This window comes from Rhopilema esculentum, chromosome 11 (assembly GCF_057945365.1).
Source record: "Rhopilema esculentum isolate cy_ngs chromosome 11, ASM5794536v1, whole genome shotgun sequence".
Classification (NCBI taxonomy): Eukaryota; Metazoa; Cnidaria; class Scyphozoa; order Rhizostomeae; family Rhizostomatidae; genus Rhopilema; species Rhopilema esculentum.
In genome coordinates, this window is record NC_142825.1 from 14,804,349 (window position 1) to 14,826,522 (window position 22,174).

The 22,174-nt window shown below is 35.4% G+C and overlaps 1 protein-coding gene across 1 annotated transcript; it reads right to left on the minus strand.

Annotated features, from left to right (window-relative positions):
* Positions 1-298: 298 nt before the first annotated feature.
* Positions 299-21,480, minus strand: LOC135693947 (octopamine receptor). The gene is made up of 5 exons (XM_065212538.2): positions 21,168-21,480; positions 5,683-6,587; positions 5,125-5,349; positions 4,020-4,270; positions 299-3,490 (listed from the first exon to the last, which is right to left on the minus strand). Exons 2-5 carry the CDS (start codon positions 6,446-6,448, stop codon positions 2,957-2,959), a joined length of 1,776 nt encoding a protein of 591 aa, XP_065068610.2. The 5' UTR covers positions 6,449-6,587; positions 21,168-21,480; the 3' UTR covers positions 299-2,956.
* Between the last annotated feature and the right edge of the window lie 694 nt (positions 21,481-22,174).

Sequence of the window (22,174 nt, forward strand, 5' to 3'; positions counted from 1 at the left end):
ATCGCCCGGCTAAACATTGTTTTGATTAGCTGTAGTATGGCAGAAAACACTAGTGCAACTGCATGGTGACAAGAATTAACAAAGCCTTCGTTGCAGTCATCTGCTGAAACGCCGCTGGAGCTTTACTGTTCTCTGATTTAGTGCTTAGAATGCTTCTGTCTGTGGCTTTGAAGAAAATTCTTTTTCTTACATTCGTAAACATAACGGAATGATAATTAATTTGTCACCTAGATTTTTTTAGTCAATTTCAACGGAGATGCTCTACCACTATTCTTCTAAGAAGGCTGGAGTATACAACTGAAGTTGATAAAAATAAAACTTGATCAAAGCTCTTCGATTTCACAAAGTTCTCAACTTGACTCAGGCATTTTTTACATTGCTGACCTCAAATCCGAAATCCGTTTTGCTCTGTGAGTTATATTTTTTTGATGTTTGAAACTTTTGAAAAAGTGAACAAGTTTCAATTTTTGTGTCAAAAAGAATTTCTACACCTTGTCCGCTTTCTACTGAATTGTGAAAGAGCAATTCAAGGAAAGTCGTCTTTCAATATAGATGCAAACTTCTAAGGTGTATAAAATAAGTCTCTTGATTATGCAAATTTTCTTTGTAGAAGCAAAGATGTTTTCGATCCATTATGAGAATTGTTTTCTTCTACTTTCAAAAGTTCGAGCAAATTTTGCAAACCAGCGGTTTCATTTCAAAAATATATATAACACAACTCAACTCATTGGATTGTTAGTTGTGGTGTACCACAAAGCTTTTTCTCGGCTCTTTTCTCTCTACATAAACGATCTTACAAGTCAGCTTTTTACTTGTAAGTCTATGAATCTGCTGAAAGGCTTTATCCTTCTCTCTTTCAAAATCTCTTCCAAGTCTTGAAATACGTTGATCAACATGAAGCAAGACAGGCATCAAAGAGTGATTTTTTTCGTTACATCAAAATATGTTTGAATCCGGTGAGAGTCTGTTAGTAAACTGTTGCGCATCAAAGTCCTGGAACAATATCCCCCAAACAAACCCCCCTAAGGAGCAAAATTGAATCATCAACATAATTACAGCCATTCTCCACAGAATATTTTTCTGTGTTATTGTGAAAAGCTGCTTTTCAATATAGGTTCTACACACACCGTCAAGATACTGTAAAATTGACCTGTAGGTTTTAAGGAGCCATTCTCCTCCAAAGGTTAGTAATATGTCAACTTTTGAATAGTCTTCTCTCAAATAATTCTCATTCCACCCGTTAAAAAAATTTCATGAAACGTGAAGGCCTATTTGCAGATTAGCAGATTTTGATTTGATTCGTTTCCCTTTAAAGGTATCGATGTTTTTACACAACATTCAAGTGTAAGAACTAAGTGTCTACATTTTGGTGAAAAATTGCAAAGGCTGACGTCAAAATCCCAGACCCTGCTAAAACTGTTACCTTGGATCGGTAGCCAGTCTTTCAACAATAATTTAAGAAAATAAATCACTAGACAATATGAAATAACGTTAAGATATGATATCACCTATACAACTGCTCAAAGTCTTAATTTCTACTCTAGGATACTACTTGTTACATTATTTTACACCTTTAAACATTATTCCATGCTTTACATTATTTTAAACGTTATATGTACAACCTTTAACAAATTCGCAAGCACGATGGACTTGATTCATAACTAAGAAGACGAAAAGAAAATGTCATGCAGAAAACATTGCATTAGATAAATGTTACGCTTTCGGAGAAAGTAGGTTTATTGGATTTAAAACAACGCTCTTGTTTTATGCCTCCACCACGTGAAGCCCAAAGACACAGCTACAAATTACAATTACTGATGATTATAAACCACGATTATCTTCAAACATTAATATCTCATTGTCAATTGAAACTGCTATTGAAGAAGGGAAAAGCATTTTGGTTCTCTTACAAAGTACGAGGAAAATTTGCCTCCTTGCTTCTTCGCTTCTTCCAGGCATTCGTAGAGTCTTTTTGTCACACAGACATTACAGCCGGAGTTTTTCAAAAGAGGGGAGATATGGTTTATTGTCTTAGTTATCTAAGTGAGTCTCAAATTATCTTATTAACAATCAAATGGACTTCAGTTTCTAGTTTTGCTTTTTCATGTACAAAAACTGAGAAACATTTTGACAAGGTTAGTAATTCTACTTTTACTACAAACAATAATGGATGGAACCTTATGGGACCGGCTCTCAATTACCGTTATCTATTAAATAACAGAGTAGTAAATAAATGTACTGATTTAAAATCATTTTCTGTAAAAAGTCATACGACTTTGATACTATGCACTTAGCTTTGATTGGGGGAGGAGGTTAAGGGTAATTTAAGTTGGGCAGTGCACCAGAAAATGGGCAAATGGGCCGAAGCTTCTCTAATAAATTCAAATCTTGGGAATTTCATTGCAAGGGCACGTTTCCTTGTCAACACTATGTCGAAGATGCATTAAATTCAATAAAGCTGACTTAATGAATAAGTGGAAATAAACTCAAATAAACTTGTTAAGCATTGTACAATATTGTACAATATTAATACTGTAAATCATTGTTAGAAGATGTTACATTAGTCTGTTGCTTTATGTAGTACAAAGTTTTTTCTTCCACTCTACTGTATCGTTGTTGGTTGGTCTTTGCCATAGCTGTAGTCGAAGCTTGTTAAGATGGAGATGTTAAACATTTTTGCTGACAGCTTTTCTAGTGTATGCAGCCTTTAGATTAATTTGTCACCCAGAAAGATTCAAAGATTCATCAAGCTTAGAAAGATCAAATGTTTACTGCATCTTTTGTAAGCAAGAAAGCATCAGGATTGGCAAATAAATGATGAAGTTTCAGATTTCTTAGATAATCCATTAAGGACTTTCTTCAACGAAACATTACATTTCTAAACGAAAGCATCTGGTTTTGCCAGTAAGTCGTTTACTGGGTCACTGACCTGGCAATGTAATAAAAAGCTGCCAGTCTAGCACATCATGCGTAGCAGCCGACTCAAAGCCTTTTTAAAGTTCTTGTTGAAAACAACGTAGAGTATAGGGTTGATGGCGCTATTGGCATAATGCAGACACTTGGTCGTTATGACTGTTTTCATGGACACCTTGATATCTAGACTGGTCATAACAACAACCACCATAAACGGAGTCCAAAGCAGAAGAAACGTGCCTATTATCCGTCCAATCACTTTGGATGCTTTAACTTCTCTTTGTAAGCGTTTAAAACGACACAGTCCTTGTTGTTTCATTTCAATGATACTCTCAGACTTGAAGAATTTCACAGAGCGAGCACGTAGAAATCTTGAAGATTGCTGTTTCCTTTTCAACTTTGGCAGAGGATCGACGAAGGTTGTCTGTTGAGACTTTGTGCGTTCACTGCTTGGTTTGGTGTCTTGTTCTAACATTGATGGATTACAACTGTCAATTGGAAGTATCACCTTTTTGCTGCTCGAGGAATCAAAGGCTTTGCTTTGACAATCACCATACACTTTTTCCTTTGACGGGCTCTGTTTGCATAAAAAACCAAAATGATTAGAAATGAATGTATTTTTCTAGCAGCTAAGTTTAATGATACTACAACAAAATGCCCCTAAATGGATCATAATAAAATCATCCAATGTTCAAGCTTTCCTTTCGAAAGTTGAATCATCTAAAGCGAAATATATTCTTTGTTTTTACTCGAGGAAAAATTTTGAAAACAACATGTTTCCAATGTTTAGATGAGATGCATATAACCTTAAGTGTTATCGAGTGTGTTTATCTGTGTGAGAAATTTTTTCCACACTTCAGAGGTCGTATCTTCGTAATTTTAAACTGATGGAATGTTTGCACTGTGATTTCAACTCATGCAGACAAAAACACTAAGTACCTCTAGAGATTGTAGTAGGAACCACAACGCGTTTTTCAGTGTTGTTTGAAGTTATTATTACAAAGAATAGTGTGCAGAATCATTAAGCAAGGCATAATACTTGCTTTTCTTTTTGCTGCAGTCAATTCAATCGTACATCACCAAATTGGGTAAGAATTATAGCATACCTTGGAATTTTCCTGGCTTTCTGTTGCTTCCTCCACCACTGCTGCCGGTAGGCCCTCTAATCCATCTAAGTATGCATTCCAGTCATCAATGCCGAGCTTTCTCAGATCATCAACCGACTCTGAACAGCATTTCTCGCCTAGCTGAAGGCCCGAATACTCGTATGTAATATCTGTGTCACCAGATGACAAAGGCTTTAATGTTGGAGACTGATTATCTAGTCCTTTCCTTCGACAACAGCAGTTTAGTTTTCCTGACAAATTGCAAAAAAATGTTATGCAGGATTTCATATTGAGCAAATAATTCATATTTTTTATTTAAATTCATCTCTTCTCAAAAATATGTATGCTAAATTGAAAATGGAAGCATATATAAGTTGTAGCATTCAGTGCTCGTATGATTGAGAATTAGAAGCACCTGCTTATGGCAAGAGGTCACTTCGTATTATCCTGCATCAACCACGTAGCTGTAGGTGTCGGCTAAGGGGGGGGGGGGGGGGGGCAAACTTCGCCATTAAAGAAATAACGAGCATTTACGAAGACAAAATTGTCTGAAAGTGAATACCTATACACTTCATTTCAATTCCTGTCGAATTTTTTATCATATAAACTGAACTTCTTGTGCAACATTGAGAAAATTTCAATTCTCGGGAGTGCAAGTATTTTCCCTATCATACCAGGCACGTAAATACTTTGACGTGGGGGGAGGGGAAGGATGAGTGTCACAGCCGACAAACTTTAAGATCAATCGGAAAGTCGTTTTTGCAATGGTCATTACGTCCTTGAAAGGAGTTACGTAGCACTAATGCCAAGAAATCTTTCAATACAGAAATGACACGACAAAATGGTAAAATGTAAAGGCTTTGAAATTAAAGATTAACAAAATTTTAAAACACAATTACAAAATATCTAGCAATTTACGTCTCTGTAACCAACGCTATATCAACCAGTTTATTTGCTATATCTAAAAGTTCAGTTGCAGAGCGCTAGATTTTGTATAGAAATAGTCTGATTGATCGCATTAAGCATGAAATTTGGAGTAGCACCTAACGACCGTCTTCTTTTACATACCAACAAAGCGTATTTGTTGTATTTATTTAAATATTACCTTTTTGGATCATATTGTCTTGTTTTACATATGTAATTGTAGAATTAACTTGATGCTGAGATGGGTTGTAGCAAGTAAGTACTCTTAATCTGCAGCTTTCTGTCTTCTGTACTTTATGGTCAATGGACATTTTGTCTGGTTGCTGGATAACTGCAGATATACTTTCAGCTTGCTTTGTGGTGACTTCATGGCTGCTAGCCTTAAGCTCACACTGCATTTTCGTATCTGGTAGAACAAGATGCCATATTAGATTAAGATATGAGGTATCATAGATAAACAATTGGTTGTTAGATTTTTGCTAAACAGAAAAGAGCAATTATTTTAACAATATTTAGAGCTAAAAGGGAAGTCTTATCGGCTATGATTGAACACTTTGCAAGAAAAATGTTGAATTTTTTAACAAAAACTGTTTGCAGCTGACGATGTATTGTATGTCAACTCTATATTGATGTTATTATGTCATAACGAAAAGCTCCTCTCGCAAAAGTTTACTATAGTTGAAAAATAATGTTGACAAAGATTAAGACTATTTTTATATAGTGTCATTAAACCGGTCACCTTGTATGGAAGCAGGCTTTTCATCCAAACTTCTTCCAGCAGAAAACAGATGCTTTTGTGCTAAAAGTCTGACTCTGTCTTTCTCTTCTTGATTGATAAACTTTTGCTGTTTTTTTGCTTCTTTGTAGATCTTACCATATGTATAGGACTTGATGATGACGGGTACAACAAAAGATAGGGTAAAAATTGATATTGATAATTTTGGGGTCTGAGAAACGAATTGGGCATAGCCAAGGAGAGATGAAATCGTGCTGTAAAAAAGCACGAAAGCAACCATGATCAAAGTCCTTTTTTTTGTCACAAGACTCTGGTAGTAGAGAGGGAAGCCAACACAAGTGTATCTCTCAATGCTGATCATTGCAAGACTCATGATAGACCAAGTGCCACAGAATATATCAAGACACATCCAAAATTCATAGACGCCGCCATTTAAGGCACTGGGCCAACCAGTCAAGATGTATGAGATCCAAAAAGGCATGCAGATTGTTGCAACAGTTATATCAGAAATGCATAAATTGATTAAGAAGTAGTTGGTAACAGTCCGCAGCGGTCTGTATATAGAAAATGCAATTAGAGCAGCGCTATTCCCAAGTACAGTTAAGACAATCACAACACATAGAAAGCAAGCCACAATTGAAATTGATGCTGTAGATAAATTGAGATCAATATCTTCCCCGTTAATTTTTTTAGTTATGACAGACAAGCTCTCGTTGGATCTTCCAATTGAAGCTAAAAGTGAAGAGTCGTTGAACACCAAATGCGCCATCTCTGATTCTGAGTCAGTGCATCGGCTAGTGTTTGCAACTCAATTCTTGCCTAAGCAAATATCCAAATCATCTTGATTAAGGGCATCTGTGCTCCAGTTGTGGATCAGCTTAGTATGTTCAGCTGCTTTAGAAATGACTCTACGAAGAAAAACACTGCGGCTATTATACTCTCCAGTTATTATACTTCTGTCGTATTGGCTGGCAACAACTCGATGCAGCTGTGTTGCCTGACAGCAAAAGTTACAATAATTCACTATCAAGCAATTAGATATATTCGATAGAAAAAAACCCTAATGAGCCATAAATCTCCTTTAGGCCACAACTAAATCAACAGAATAAACTGCAATAAGTTCTGATAAAGAAATATCACATCATCATGTCAAAATATTAGCACAATCTGTCCGAAGAAATAAAAACATCTATCTTTGCTTTTGAGCTGCACATGTTTATGTGAATGTAGCTCTAGCAGTCTCGCAGCTAAACGCATTATATCCTTGTCAAATGACTGGGCCCTTTCTTGATTCTAACATCAAAAGTTTCAAAATGTGAATCTTTTGCAGGTGTATTAAAGTAACCTTGCGTCAGTAGCGTCAAAAATTGAACATAGAATCTAAATGTTTAAAATGATTTATTGTAAATAAATTATGTTTTCGGGGAATATAGTTTTTTACTCGCTGGAATCCTTTAAAGTGCAATATACCACGGAAATCTTTATTCAATTAAAGGATAAAAAAACCATCACTGGAAACGATGATGAACTTGAAGTTTCTATTCGCGACTTACTTTGGAAAATTGGGGTTTTCCAACATCCACTCGGGCTAAAATCTGTCACAACAAAAACCACGGTCGGACTTGTTGTCACGTGACCTCTTTGACGTAAGTGCTTGCGTATCGGTTGAATAGAACCTCCTGTTTTGTTTCGCTATATAAAGGCACTACTGTTGTCCCCTTAGTGAAATAGAACCCCAATTTTAAATTACAAACCCTAAATATAAATCAAGTAAAACCGATGTTGCATACGTATGGGGTGCTAAATGGGCCAAAATTTCAAGAAGGGACAGAATGTTATGAAGACTTTATAATATCATCAAGAGTTGGATATATCATCAAGATTAGGACATATCTCTCTTTACAGCAAAAATTCTTCACAAGATAGCATATATTCATTTCTTCATGACATTCCTAATATCTTGACCAGAATATTTGCGCAACTTTTTGATGAGATTTCAAACTGAATTTTGTCCCAATCAGCATGTTTACAGAATGGTCCGCAAATTGTGAGCCCACAACATACAAACAAGGCCATTACTCAAACGAAACCAAAGGATGGCGTTGGCACTTGCCAGAGATCGTGGATGCAATGCATTCTGGTGCGTTTTTGTTTGAAGACCTGAAAAGATTTTGTTTCTGTCCTGAAACGGCTTAGCTTATTCATTTCTATAAGTTGAAGGGGGTTTTTATTATGACAAAGTGACAGTTTATTTTCTATAGACAGGGAAATTCCTTTTAATATTCGCGTGCAGAATGAAATCTACAGACTACAGTTGCTGCTTAGACGTGCATTGATATTTTGCAATAAAAAAGGTCACATCAAGCAATGTGTACATAGTAGCTTTAGTTTTTCACCTGCTCTTCATCATCGATTTCTTGACATTAAAATTCATACTGAGCCTCACTATAAAGCTATATTTCTAATTTCGGACATATCAATCAGGTTCCCAAAGTATGTCAAAAACATAGTTAAAAAGAAAAGGAGACTAGAGTTAGGAATAAACTATGTTATCAGTAGTAGGGAAAAAATGTAACAAATAACATTGGATTGTCAAAATAAACTGTGTTTATTCTACTGACAACACAGTTATTAAGGAGTTTCGCGATAGCCTAAGCTCGGCATAGATTATTGAATTGTAAGTTTGATGTGGATTTGATATGTTGTGATTACACAAGGAAGGAAAAACAGATCATATCATACATCTTTAAAAATGTTTAAAGTATTTCATATCAATAAGATATCTGTGTTGTTCATTGCTTGAAGTTTTTGATGCTGCAATTAACAAGAAGGGCTGGTATAAACGTTCTTACAGTTATTACAGTTATAAAGTTATTACAGGTATCACCTCAACTGGCGTAAGATCTATTGGACATATATGCTGCATATTCTTTCTTTTGAAATTAAATCTAAATCTCTTTGTTGGTTTTCCTTCAGATGAATCTGCTTCAAAATGAATCACGTTAAAAGGGCAAAGAAAGCAAGAGTATTTTGGATTTTGCGAAATAAAAGCTAACAACTAATCGAGAAAAGAATGAAAGTAAAAAGGAAGTCCATCAAAGATTTTTTATCCAGCTTGTCTTTCCATGAACAAAGACCGAAACAGATTTAGTTCTGGCACGATTTTTCATAAAAATTGGCCTGGGCTTGTTCAAAATGGCTGATCCCTGTGAACAAGAAACATTTTTGTCCAACAAACGCCACTTTATTCTAAAGCACTATAACATTGATATGTCGATGTTGAAATGATATTGATAGAATAACTTTGTACGTTACTCATCACTTGTGGAAAATCCTAGAAGTAGAGCCTTGCTAACACATGAATAAAGAAGGAAGTTAGACACCAACTAAGAAGAAAACAACATGCATTATTTAATCCTGGGCGAAGAGATAAGGGGTACAAGCAGCTAATTCAGAAAGATTTATCAGATTTTTGGAACTGTCGAAGCCCTACAAATGGAATAGCTATTGCAAAGAGTAGCAGCTATACTAAGGGCGAAAAAGGGCCTAAAAGTAATGTTCGCTCGCAACCACTGTGACATATATAATAATTTAAATAATAACAACAAAAATGATTTTATTTTAATTTTGTACAAGCTTCAGTTCTTTTCATTAGCTGCTTGAACTTAATCACACTAACTGTTTGCATAAACAATAGTTACCTTTGCCATTGTAAGTTTTTTACAATGTCAATTCAACAACAAAAGGATGATAACAACATTTTTAAACACAAAGAAACTTCTGTTAAACGATGTACCAAACTCATATCGATTAGGTATTAGAAGATGCCAAATGATGAATAAAAGAAAAAGGAATTTTGCCACAAAGATACAACAACACAGTCAGCAAAGTAGCATCTGTCTAAAAGCAACGGGAGCCTCAACTCTCCCATGGTGTAAATCACTTTCCACAAAAATAAGGCAGCATGAAGTTCGTAATTAAAAACTGATTTAGCTGGAAATCTACCGCTACTTTCCCATAGTGCTTGCATAATTCATCAACAATGGCTGAAATTGCCTTTATTCTAGAATTAGGAATGGTAATCAGTGGAAATGTTGCAGGAAAATTGGGAAATTCTTCAAAATGCACGATGACTCTTTTAGTCATTCATGTCGATATCTGGGTCTTCTGATCCGATCAATAATCAAGCCAAAATATATCATATTTGAACAATTTTTTTGCGGTACAGAATTTGAAAATGGCTTTGAAAAAAGCAAACATTTTACAACATACTTAAAGCTTTTTCGTCTGACACTCCTCAGAGCATAAAACGTCAGAATAGGTTCCGAAAAAACACGTTTGAAAAATATATACCCAGTTGTGGATCGAAATAGGCCAATCAGAAAAACGCAAGCACAAGACCGGTATAGTTGACCAATCAGTGCCGCGAGCCTAAAGAAAAATTACCAATGGAGTCCAAGAGAGAAAACGAACTCCTTTTGTCTACACAATGGCGGCTTTTTCGTTTTTATGTAGATTGACTCCAAAACTGCTAGATGGAAGGACGACCGGGCTCTGCCAATTATCCGAAACATGTCGTCATTATAGAGTTTTGCAAAACGAAAAAGCCGCCATTGTGTAGACAAAAGGAGTTCGTTTTCTCTCTTGGACTCCATTGGTAATTTTTCTTTAGGCTCGCGGCACTGATTGGTCAACTATACCGGTCTTGTGCTTGCGTTTTTCTGATTGGCCTATTTCGATCCACAACTGGGTATATATTTTTCAAACGTGTTTTTTCGGAACCTATTCTGACGTTTTATGCTCTGAGGAGTGTCAGACGAAAAAGCTTTAAGTATGTTGTAAAATGTTTGCTTTTTTCAAAGCCATATATCATATTTGTTGAAATTTTCCTTCTGCTTAAAGCCTCCACTGTTTCGATTGCGTCATTAAAAGGAATTGTTGAGAGTAGGCCCTGCGAACCGGGGAATAAAAGCTGCGAATAAAGGTTGTGACGTAACTGTAACTTTTTTGTGCCAATAGAAATTGAAAAACAATACATGTTCCCTTTTATTTCTATTTCTTTACTTGAAGATTCCCACGCCGAGATGGCCCACAATCTTTGCAACAAAACAAATCAATAAATTCGGGTAATTCTTCAAAATGATTCAAAAAATGTTCTTTATCCTATATCCTGGCGTAAAAGCCGGGTTTCTAGGTCCGTCAAAAGCCGGGTTTCTAGGGCGTAAAAGCCGGGTTTCTAGGACATGTGAAAAGTCGACTTCGACTTATACGCATTTGATTTGTTTTTGAAAAAACTTGCGTTTATTCATAAATGCAATTTGAAGGAAATGTATGGAAAATAGATTTTGACAGCTTTTGATAGGAGAGGAGGGTGAAAACTACATTTTTAGAATTGAATAATCTCTTTCTCACGAGTGTCGTGATTTTTATAAGCCAAAACTCAAATTACCAAAAATGAATACAGCACAAAGCGAAATTCAAGATAAAAGTTGTGAAATAAATGAAATAATTTCAAACTTGGAGCAGCGGAATATTTCTTTATAAGTTTATTCTATAAAATAAGCGTTCACAATTGAAGAGAACAATTTTTGTAAGTCGACATATACTCTTGGAACTTCTAAAAGTCAAGCATTTTCAACCAAATATTTAGAATCGACTGGTATGCATTGAAATACAGTAAATATGTCCCATAGCTTTGCCTATCTTAATTTCGGCTTAAAATAGGAAAGAGGCTGCAACGATTTTAGTGCAACGAATAATCTATTTCTTTTTATGCATTGCCTTATCTAGATTTCCCTCTACCACAAAATATTCACCAAAAGTTTTATAATAGGCGTTTCTTCTCTCTCTCAGCCAAACAGGATCATCGATAAATCAGACTTTAAAGCTTTCTTGGCGATATTCTCAAAGAACAAATCTGCCGATTCTTCGTTTCTCGTTTTCTCAAAATGTTTTTTTCCTGTCGGATTTCTCCATGAACAGCAAATATTCTCTCGTCATGTAATATTTTTGAGATTTTGTCTTGTAGCAAACTGACCATGTGAACCGGGTTTAAGTCAAAGAAAAACGGAACTCTGTCATTTGGCTTTCTCAACAAGTCATTTGGCTCGGACCCCTCCATCTATAGCCTAAGCTAAAGATCGTACAATAAAATTAGTTTGCAATCACTGTTCGCAATCACTTTTTCATACAGGTCAATGTTTAATTCCTAAATTGGATAATGATTTGGTTTCGTTGATCAAATTTTTTCTAGATAGAATATTACGATATAAATTACATTTTACTATACTTGCTAATTACTCTACGATACTACAGGTACGATACCATGGGGAGCAAAAGACAATTACAACCCAATTGCCATTATATGCAACTAGACAAATAAATACGAACGCTACAAGTACACATAATGAATTTCAACAGAAAAAGAAAAAAAGTAAATGCATAGAAAATCACAGGTACAAAATGATACGCTTTAAAATTTGAAAATAACAAATAAGTGGGTGAGGCACAAGATTTAGGAATATTTAATGAAAATAGTAATACTATCATTCAAAGCGTTCCGTTCTTAAAATAGACAGGATAGTAGATGCCAGAATGAATTTATTTACTTTAAATGGCAATTTTTTGTCACCGTATAAAAGAATTTGTAAAAGGACAGGATTTGGAACGTTGGTAAATTCAAATGAGTGCAATACTGGAATGACACAAGCAAGGAGGTCACGTCTTTGTTCTTGAAAAGACTGGCATGACAACATGAAGTGCTCCGTATCCTCGAGACCATCGTTGATCGGACACATCGGGTTGATTGTGTAACTAAAATTATGACTGAATTTGTGGAAATTTAGTTTGCTCAACCCTACCCGAAGCCGAGTTAATAAAGAAATCTCTCGTGGGTCATTGATACCGAAAACAGAGTTAAGAAGTAGTCTATCGACAGCAATGTATTCTTGGATATATCAATGGAAGGCGATTCTCTGATTTCAGGGTCGAGTTTTCTCCATTCGTGCAAACTTTTGGGGAAAAAACTTGACTTATATTTTTCAGTTCTTGCTCTAATTTGTCCAACAACGGGTTGATTACGAAGAGTATAATTTTGTTGATTCAGCAGTGGAATAGGATCTCTTGTATTATCTGGCATCAGATTGTAAATAATCTTGTAGATCATGAAAAGTCGTCTTTCTCGAGTACAGGGATTCCCATCCTAACTCTTCATCTAGCTTTCAACGAGGGGTACCTTTCCATGTTCCTGTTACTGCTAATGCTGCAGAATATTGTAAAATCAGGATATTTTCGCGGCTATTTGGATTGATTTCCTTGCATGGAATGTGGTAAATCACATCTCCATAGTCTAAGTACGGTCTGAAATAAAGTTTTTAAAGCATGTTCATGGTTTCTCGAGGCAGATATTTTGAAAGAAGCTTCAACATTCCTATTGCCTTTCTTTATTTTGCAATAGCTGCATTTATATGACTTATGAAAGGAAGCCATGGATCGAGAGTAGGTCCAAGATGTTTATGCTCATCCACTTTTATTATTTGGATATTATTAAAAATATCGGGGGATGATCAATTTTGTCTCCACAGCTATTTGTTGAGAAATGTGTCTCCACAGCTTGCGTATAGGTCCGAGGATTGAGCCTTGTGGAACGCCTACAGAAATATTACCCCAACTAGAAGACTAGAAGACAAAACTGTTCGCTGCTTACGATTTGACAGAAAACTGCGGAGGAGGTTATGTAGATTTCCAGAGTAACTTATAAAGAAGGCCTTTGTGCCATACCCGATCGATCGCTTTAGAGATGTCAAGGTATACAGAGCGAACGTCAAGAGTTGGATTACAGTCGAGCGCAGAGTAGATAGAATGATGAGTGGTTTAGGTTCAAAGAGTTTTCAGCAAGCAAATGAGAATATAAAGATTCAAAGATCAATTTCTCCAAGTTTTTTTTCCAAATATCGGAAGAGGGGAAACTAGAAAATTCATCTAGCCTGAAAAAATTTCCGCGTGAAGGTAAGCTTTAACAAGTCATTCAAGGAAAGCAACGAAGCTCAGAAAATTTCGATTAAGTTATTGTTGAAAGGAAGTTTGAGAAAATCGCAGAAATATTCTAAATGTGACCGCCCAAGTTATGTTTAAGAAAGGCAACTGTAATCAGATTTCAGAAGTGCCATTTTAATGAATGTCTCGATTTTGAACGATTTCATTCTCGTCTGGAATAAAAGAAGGTCGGGATTGCTGAGAAAAGTGTAAAGGTATCCCATTACTACATACCGTTTTCAATCTTTTGAGAGCAGTGTCTTATAATCATTTTGACACGTTTTGCTGCAATTTATAACCGAGGGCAGCTTATGTACAAGGAATGCTTATAATAAAATAGATTTGGTAATTAAGTTAGCAAATCCATCACAGTGAAACCAATAAAATGCTGTTTTATGGTCTAAAAGCCTCAAGGCCAAGATCGATACAGCAAATAAGATTATGAAAACTATAACCATCAGATTCCACCATTTAATTTTCCCAGAATCCAATTCAAACATTAGTAAAGGTGACTCTAGAGTCAAAGTCTTTCAGATTACGATCATCACGTTTCATACCATCAATCCACAATGTCCTGTTCTGCATTTATATTTGCTGTTCTGCAGCTAATATTTCGTCCTGGTATATGTATCATCAGAGCAAAAGTGGGGTTTAATTAAATTTTATCGGTGCCGTATCCACGCGATGTCCATACACATATAAGTAAAAGCTACACTGATTTCTTTCCGCTACCGTCTAAACCATGTTTTCGTAAGTTTGTTTTGAGTATTACAGTCCTGGACACAAATGTTGAGACAAAATACAATTTTTGTAATTTTCTACTTCACCTTGCCCCTTTAAATTCGAATCCCCCCTTTCCCCGGAGCAATGCTGGATTTGTAGCTCAATCATTTTTGCTTCAAAATCATGCATTCAACATTGAATTGGGGAAGGAGGAAAAGCTATTTTTCAAAGCAAAGAGAAACATAAAGTATTCTTTAAAGGTCTCAACTATTTTTGTCCGGGATTGTAAGCTCATGATTCATGACGGAAAATTAAACACGTGGCTGTCTACGAATTCTATATTTGTCGGGAATGTTATAAAGTATATTGAATCGTGCGATAATATATTTTTGCGGAGCAAGTTGACTTAAGAACAATCAACTGAAAAAGCAAAATATTCATTCATTTTGTATGAATACCGTAAGTGGACGCTTATTCTCTCATTGCATACTCTTTTTAGGGCGTGTTTAACCCTATTTCAACCTCCTATCGCTAACTATTTAGGATATTGGGGGAGGGACTAGATTAGCCCCTCATGGTCTTAGGATGCTCAAAAAAGCTTGGTACAGATAGGATTAGTCGATTAAGGCACTTATCCCAAGAGGGGCGTTCATTGAAATTTACAGAAGATAAAATTAATATACAAACACATCCAGTGGCGGATCTGGATAAAAATTTAAGTAGGTTCCTATATGGGCGTGGTCCCATATTTTTCTGTCAACGCCTTTGACTTTCGTCCAAAATTGAGCGACGCCCATTTTTGCTTTTTGAGAAGATCCACAATTGCAAGATTTAACAATATTTCATCATAATTTCAAGGCAAGTAAGAAAAATAAGTCTGTAAACCGAACCAGGAATTGACATTATAAATTCTAAAAGAATGGTTTCAATTTCTTGTCAAACAGAGGACGTTTATAAATTCCTTTAGCTGGTTACAGCAGGACATAGCTTACTAAGTGTTGCAAGATTGGAGTGAACTTCATGCTATAAATTTAACCAAATAATAAAAAAGACAAATTTACAAATATTCACCAAGATTGTCAAAAATGGATAAGGATGGACGAAGGGTCTAATCATATATAGGAAACAAACCTAATTATTAAAAAGGGCAAATTATGACATAAAAAATCATCTTATCCCATTCTCCAAAGCCGTTCATTTTATTTTGATAAAGTTCTTACTCTATATATGAATATATTATGTATACGTCTTCAAGAGTTCTATAAACTTTGCACGTCAAAGAGAAAATGTCTTCGACATTCCTGAGCTTCCTGCCAAGAATTCTCTCCTGCTTATTGCAATACCCCGTGAATGTTACTTTACAACTATCTGAAATTGATTATTCGTCCGATCCATAGACAAAAATGTGGTGATCTGTCTTCTCCGGGTTAGCTAGGCCAGTCAAGAAAAATGAGCAAATAGTTGGCGAGGCGTGTTGGAAAAGCTTTGTTGAAAATTCATATCACTCTTTCGTACAATCCTTAAACTTAATTGATCTTCAGGTGCTGGCTTAAAACAAGCCCTCGTCATAGTGCAGTCATACCCTTCACTCACAGCTTTACGTCTCCATTAACAAAACAGGACACATGCATGGTCAGCAGTTTAAATATGTTCCTATGCGTTTGTGAGATGGGTTCCAAGAGTGTTATTTTGTTTGTGGCGAAAACAATCGAAGACGATAGATTGCTATAATTACGACATGGCTCCTTTCTTAAAGGGTTGCCTTGGCTACGACAGGGTTCCTTTCTTTCACAATACCATACTTAAAGGGCAGCAAAGTTTGCGGTACAAGAGCCCATTTGCCGATGGGACACGTTGTAAAGGGAAAACTGGTGTTATGTGTCTTAGGAAAATTTGACAGGGTTCCAAATCCCTAGAACCCGGTCTGAATCCGCTACTGAACGCATCGCTTATGTTTAAAAACAGCTAGATTGCTGTATCTAAGGTAAAAGATTGATATTAAGACTACATATCGTTTTACTTTATCAATAAAATTGTAGAATCTTATTTGTGTGAGGGGGGAGGGGGGGGGGGGGGTGGGAGAAAAGGGAGAGGTCACTCATTCAAAGGAGGGGTGCTCTTGCAAGGGCAGCACTCATTTTAGGAATAATAATATGTACTTAAATTAATTCAGTTTTCACGTTATAAAAAATAAGTTTAAGGTCAAAATTTAGAAGAGTATTAATTGCTTTCTAGCAATCTTCAATAGAAATAAGATTGCTTAAATCCAGACCTACCGCCAAAATTCGCCTCATTCTTTTTGTCAAAATTGTGGTCCTCTTTTCTTAAATTCGTGCGCGTAAAATGGTGGTTTGGTTTTATAGCATAGTGACCGAATTATTAAAATTGTGACGTTACTTTCTAAAATATTGCTACACCTTTAAAGTGGAGTCTCAAATCTCTTTTCTCCTTAACCTTACGATGCTTGTGGTTGGGATCAATCATTAGATGATGTGACCACAAACCTAGGCCCAAAATGTAGAGAGAGCATCGTTCATAGTTTTCCAAAAACTTTGCTTGCACCTTCAACTCTAACAGATTTACTTTGCACTCTACACCACAGTTGCCACCACTGTTTTGGGAGGAAAGCCTCTTAAAGACTCGATTCAAAAGACGAGCAGCATTTGCTAAGTCCGAGGTTGCTTCCTCTTCCATCTTTCTTTGTTGGTAATACGTCATTCCACTGGTTTATTTGGCACATGCAATGGAATGATTTTTTGCCATTTTTAAACCAAACCTCTTCCCTAATAACGTTGCTGTTTGCCACATGGGATGAAATGACATTCGAACCCAGACCTCTGAATGATAATTAGCTCCATTTTGAAGCACAAGTTCAAAGAAATAAATGTTACCATATAAAAAAGAATAAACTCACCATTTGGAAAAAAGAGGCTATTAAAGTGGAGCACCATTTTAAAAAATAAGGTTACGATTTTATAAAACAAGGCAAAATTTTGAAAGACCAGAGCACCATTTCATAACTTCAGCGCACTACTTTAAGAAGAGAGAGGCACTATTTTAACAAAATAAATTAGCTGAAATTTGGCGGTAATGGTACTTCATAGTTCCGTGTCCATTGTGTTTTTAAAGGTACTTTTGAAATCTTTTTTAAAATTTCTACCAGGTATTTTGCTCTTTAAAATTCTGTAAAATCTTTATTTTAATCTGCTTCTACAGAGTAGAAACTGTTTGGTTATCAATAATAGAGCAATATTTTTAAAAGCGTGGGGGTTTGATCCCCTGTTCCCCTTTTGGCGAAGCCCCTTTCTACGGGTGGCTAAAGCTTTCCAGGTATAGAAATTATTCAAATGCTAATATAATTTTTGGACAACTAGAAAGTTGCAACAAAACAAACTGACTTCTTCTGAAGGCATTGTGCCAAAATTCATCGTTAATTTTTAAATAATCTCAATTCGAAGAGCTACTAAGGAGTTTTCAGCAAATGGATAACATTTTTCTTGGTTACATAAAATTGTCTGGATAAAACTCATTCTAGTTTTGCAAGTTTAAGTTGCTTGATGGTCTTTAACTCCATATTAGTGTTTTTTCATAATTGGGAATATCAAAACAGGATAAGCTTTCTAAATGACCTGTGCAGTTATAGTTATTGATATTATTATTATGTAAATCAAACAGCCTTAATAGTTTTAAAAAGACAAAGTGTAGAAGCAATTCTAATGGATTTATCCAAGGCCTACGACTGCCTGTCTCTCGACCTCCTCACCGCAAAACTGGAGGCGTATGAAATTGATTTCAATAGCCTTTGCCTAATGTATAGCTATCTGGATTGCCGCTGTCAAAGGGGAAAGGTTGGTTAACATAAAAGTACCGCAAGAAGTGGAGTATCACAGGGGTCCGTCCTATATTCTTTGCTCTTTACCATATTCATCAATGATCAATGCCTCATGACATTAGACTCAGAAATCTGTAATTGCGCGGATGATAACGCCATATACTCATGTGGGCCAGATCTACATGAAATTGTCACCGATTTGTGATCTAAGTAGATTGCTAGAATGGTTTGCAAATAATGGCATGGTTGCAAACTAAAAAACCCAGCTAATCTTGAAAGGGCAGAGAGGACTATAAATTAACATAAGTGAGAACAAATTGTCTGCAACAGATCATGTTAAATTGCTAGGGATTGAAATTGGCAAAAAATTAAAATTCAGCAATCACGTTAAAACGTTATGCTCAAAAGTCAACAAAAAACCACTGCCTTCCTAGGCTAAATACATGGTTATCTTGTCGAACTTCAATTATTGCCCTTCGATCTGGCTATTCTGCAACAAAGAGATTGACCGCACACACAAACGTGACCTTCGGATCCTCTATAAAGTGTTCCTTTGAAACGTTACTCATTCGAAGTGGCAGTTTTTGTATACATGTTAGAAACTTGCAGTAATTGATGACAGAAGTCTATAAGTCCATGAATCATCTTAACCCATCGATTATACGGGAATTTAATTAAAAGAGAATGTAAATTATAACCTAAGGATACAAAATCTCTGCAAACTGCCACTAATTAAGACACTTGAAGAATCGGGCACATCGGAAACAGGAAATTATGGGCAAGAATCACAGTTTCTTAGAGAGAATCTACTTTGAAATACCCCCAGATGACAGTGTTAAAAATGAACCAACTCTTCCGGCTTTCAAAAAGTTGGATCAAAGCCTGGCTGGCGATAAATGCACCTGCAAATTATGCCGCTAATTGCTTTTTATAAAGTATTTTGTATTTTTTTGTAAAAAGTTGGTTTGAATTGGTATCCATATAATTACTATTGTAAAATACCAACTTTAACTATGGGTAAAATGAAATGAAAAAATGAAAAATGAAGGAAACTTACATAAGTTCGACGGAATTACATAATTAGGACCCGTATAAGTCGGACTCTTTAAAGTCGGAATCGCATAAGTCGGACTCTTTAAAGTCGGAATCGCATAAGTCAGACTCGTAAAAGTCGGAATTGCATAAGTCGGATTTCTTTGACAATAATTTATTTGCGTCAGTTCATTCGGGATAAAAGCTTTCAATTTTATTTGAGCGGGTCGGTATCAAAAGTGGGTTTATAAATGTCATGTTTGTGTATGTTAAATCTGTTTTGAACCTATAAGTACTTAGATTGTAATTTTGAAAACATATTTTCATAACAATGAAATAATTGAGAAATACATGGTCAGTTACCAGTTACCGAATATGCTGTTTTTAGGTTCTGAACGTGAATGCAGATCGTATTTTGCGATGCTTCATTTCTTGTTATTTAGTACTTTCACTAAGTCGGATTTCGTATCTTGTCTATGCACGTGTTAGAATGTATTTAAAGTTTATATTCAAGTGGAATCGACTGCAGTTGTCTAAAAATGATAAATGGACTGTATATCCATCTTAATACTAGTTGTAAGAAACATTAATGTATAAGTTCAAAAAATTAAGCTAATTTTTGTGCACTACTAAACACAATGGTAGCTTTGATGCGTCTCATCTGACTTTCAGCTAGCCTACGGAGCCCTACGGAGAACTTAGAAGGAAGCTCAGAACGAGGAAAAGAAAACTTACATTTTTTCTTATTCGGCGAGTATGATTCCTGTTCCGTAAAGCGTAAAACGAGCTTGGCTACTGCTCAATTTCCTGTACTTTTTTGAGAAATAAATTTTTCAACAGGTAAATGACGTTCTTTATTCGGCTTAAAGCATATAAAAATAATCAATGTTTTGCGTAATATACTTTTGGAAAAGAACGCTAGTAGATTAAGAAATATTTGGATAGTTTTTGTGAAGTGTTACACTCTTCTTTGTGAAATTCAGCAAATTGAAGCTCAGGCTGGCTGCTCTAAAATTTTTATAAAAACAAAAGAATGGATTGTTATTAATTTGTTCTTTAATTATTTAGACGTGAACTGTGCAACTGCTATCTTTTTTGCTCTATGGAGGTGTTCAGGCCTCTCTTTCTAACAAAGTGAGTGGGGTATCCTTTTTGTCGACAAATTTGAAATTTCACCGAAAAGGCGAGCCTAGGTGAAGAAATTCCTCGTTTTTAAGCTAACGATTTTAAGGATGTTTCACAACATTGTTCAAAATTGCAATTTACGGTATGTCAGCCTCAACTTGTTTTCAGTTTGTTCTTGACATCTAACCAACTTTGAGGCTCGAGTTTTTATGAAATTGTTCTTATAAAGAAAAAATGTCCCTAGAAATCCCCAACTTCTAGGGACATCTAAGATCAAAAAATTTCTTCAACTAAAGAAAGGTACTAGAAGAAAAAAATTACAAATAAGCAGGAAATTCGTCATGGTGCTTAGTTTTGCAACTAACTTAAGCACACAATTTAAAGTTTTTAGATATCTTAAGCCGGAAATTCATTATAACCTTGAATTGATTCATTTAGAATAGAATAGTTATCTTTGCTATTTAAAACTGCGAATCAGGCAAAGTTTTTTGTTACTATGACAAAATTGTTTTATTTAAAATGATTTCTAGCTAAAAGATAAATCTTGATGTGAAATTTAATACGAGTTTTGTAAACATATTTAAAGAGATCAAGAATCGGTAATACACATGTAAGATATATATCATAGTTTAGATTGTATCATAAACACAGAGTATTATCAGTATTGTTGTTATAAATATTGGCTATGATACAGTATACCCTAAATGTCCCACATTGACTTTAACCTGCAAAATTGACTAACCTTTGCTCGACTTTGTTTCATTGGTGTATTCAAGCACTACAGGAATGACTGGAAATCCAGCAACTGAACAGCTTAAAACTGAACTGTGTTGGTGGCAGCATCGACCAGTATTCCAGAGGTTTGCTTAATTCTGTTCCTCGGGCAGCGGGGAAGCTATATCTGAGTCTACGACAAAACCTGCTTTGCTAATAGCTTCTATAACAGGGGGTATCAGATATTTTCTGAACAGGTGTACTTGCGAAATTGTCAGGCTGCACTGTGACCAGAAAATCAGTTTCTTATTGTTGTAAAGCTAAACCAAAAAGCTACATTACTTTACAGGGATCAAGGAATAATGTGTCATCTAGTTTTATCGAGATTTGCAACTTGAAAGTTCCTTTTATTGTTTTGACACCTTGTTTGCATTTGATTCCTTATAATCGGACAATATTTCAGCTTGCTTTCTATAGAACCCTGAAATAATTTTTTATAACATCAGTGATTTGTTTGCCAAGAGTTTGAACTTTGTTTGACATTTTACTCAAAATGCACCTGATTTATAAGGATGGCTCACAGGAGGTTTTCTTCACATATTTCAGACAGTAATTTTCTGCTTCTCATGATAACAAGCAAACAGGGAAATAAGCATAAATGTGAAATAACGGTATATTAAAAATTGCATTTGATAAAATGACTTTTAAAACCTGAATTTTTTGCATAAGTTTATACGAATTGCTACTCAAAATTGGTTTTGAAAAAAGAAAATATTAAAAAGTCGAAGTTAGGAAATATTAAAAGTTAAGTTTAAAGATCTTATCTATTATATTATCTATTAGCAAAGAAAAAACTGTTGGTAAAAATCTTTCCTGACCAACTCTCGTTTAAAGGATTTACCAATTTCCTTCGCTTTGTTTTGTAATTGAAACACAGATTCAGTGATCACTTGATTTCTGTTGCCTCAGTCAGTTTTCATCGCGTTTGCGCAGTTTATGGAAAAATCTTCAGACTGAAAACCTACCGAGCAATTC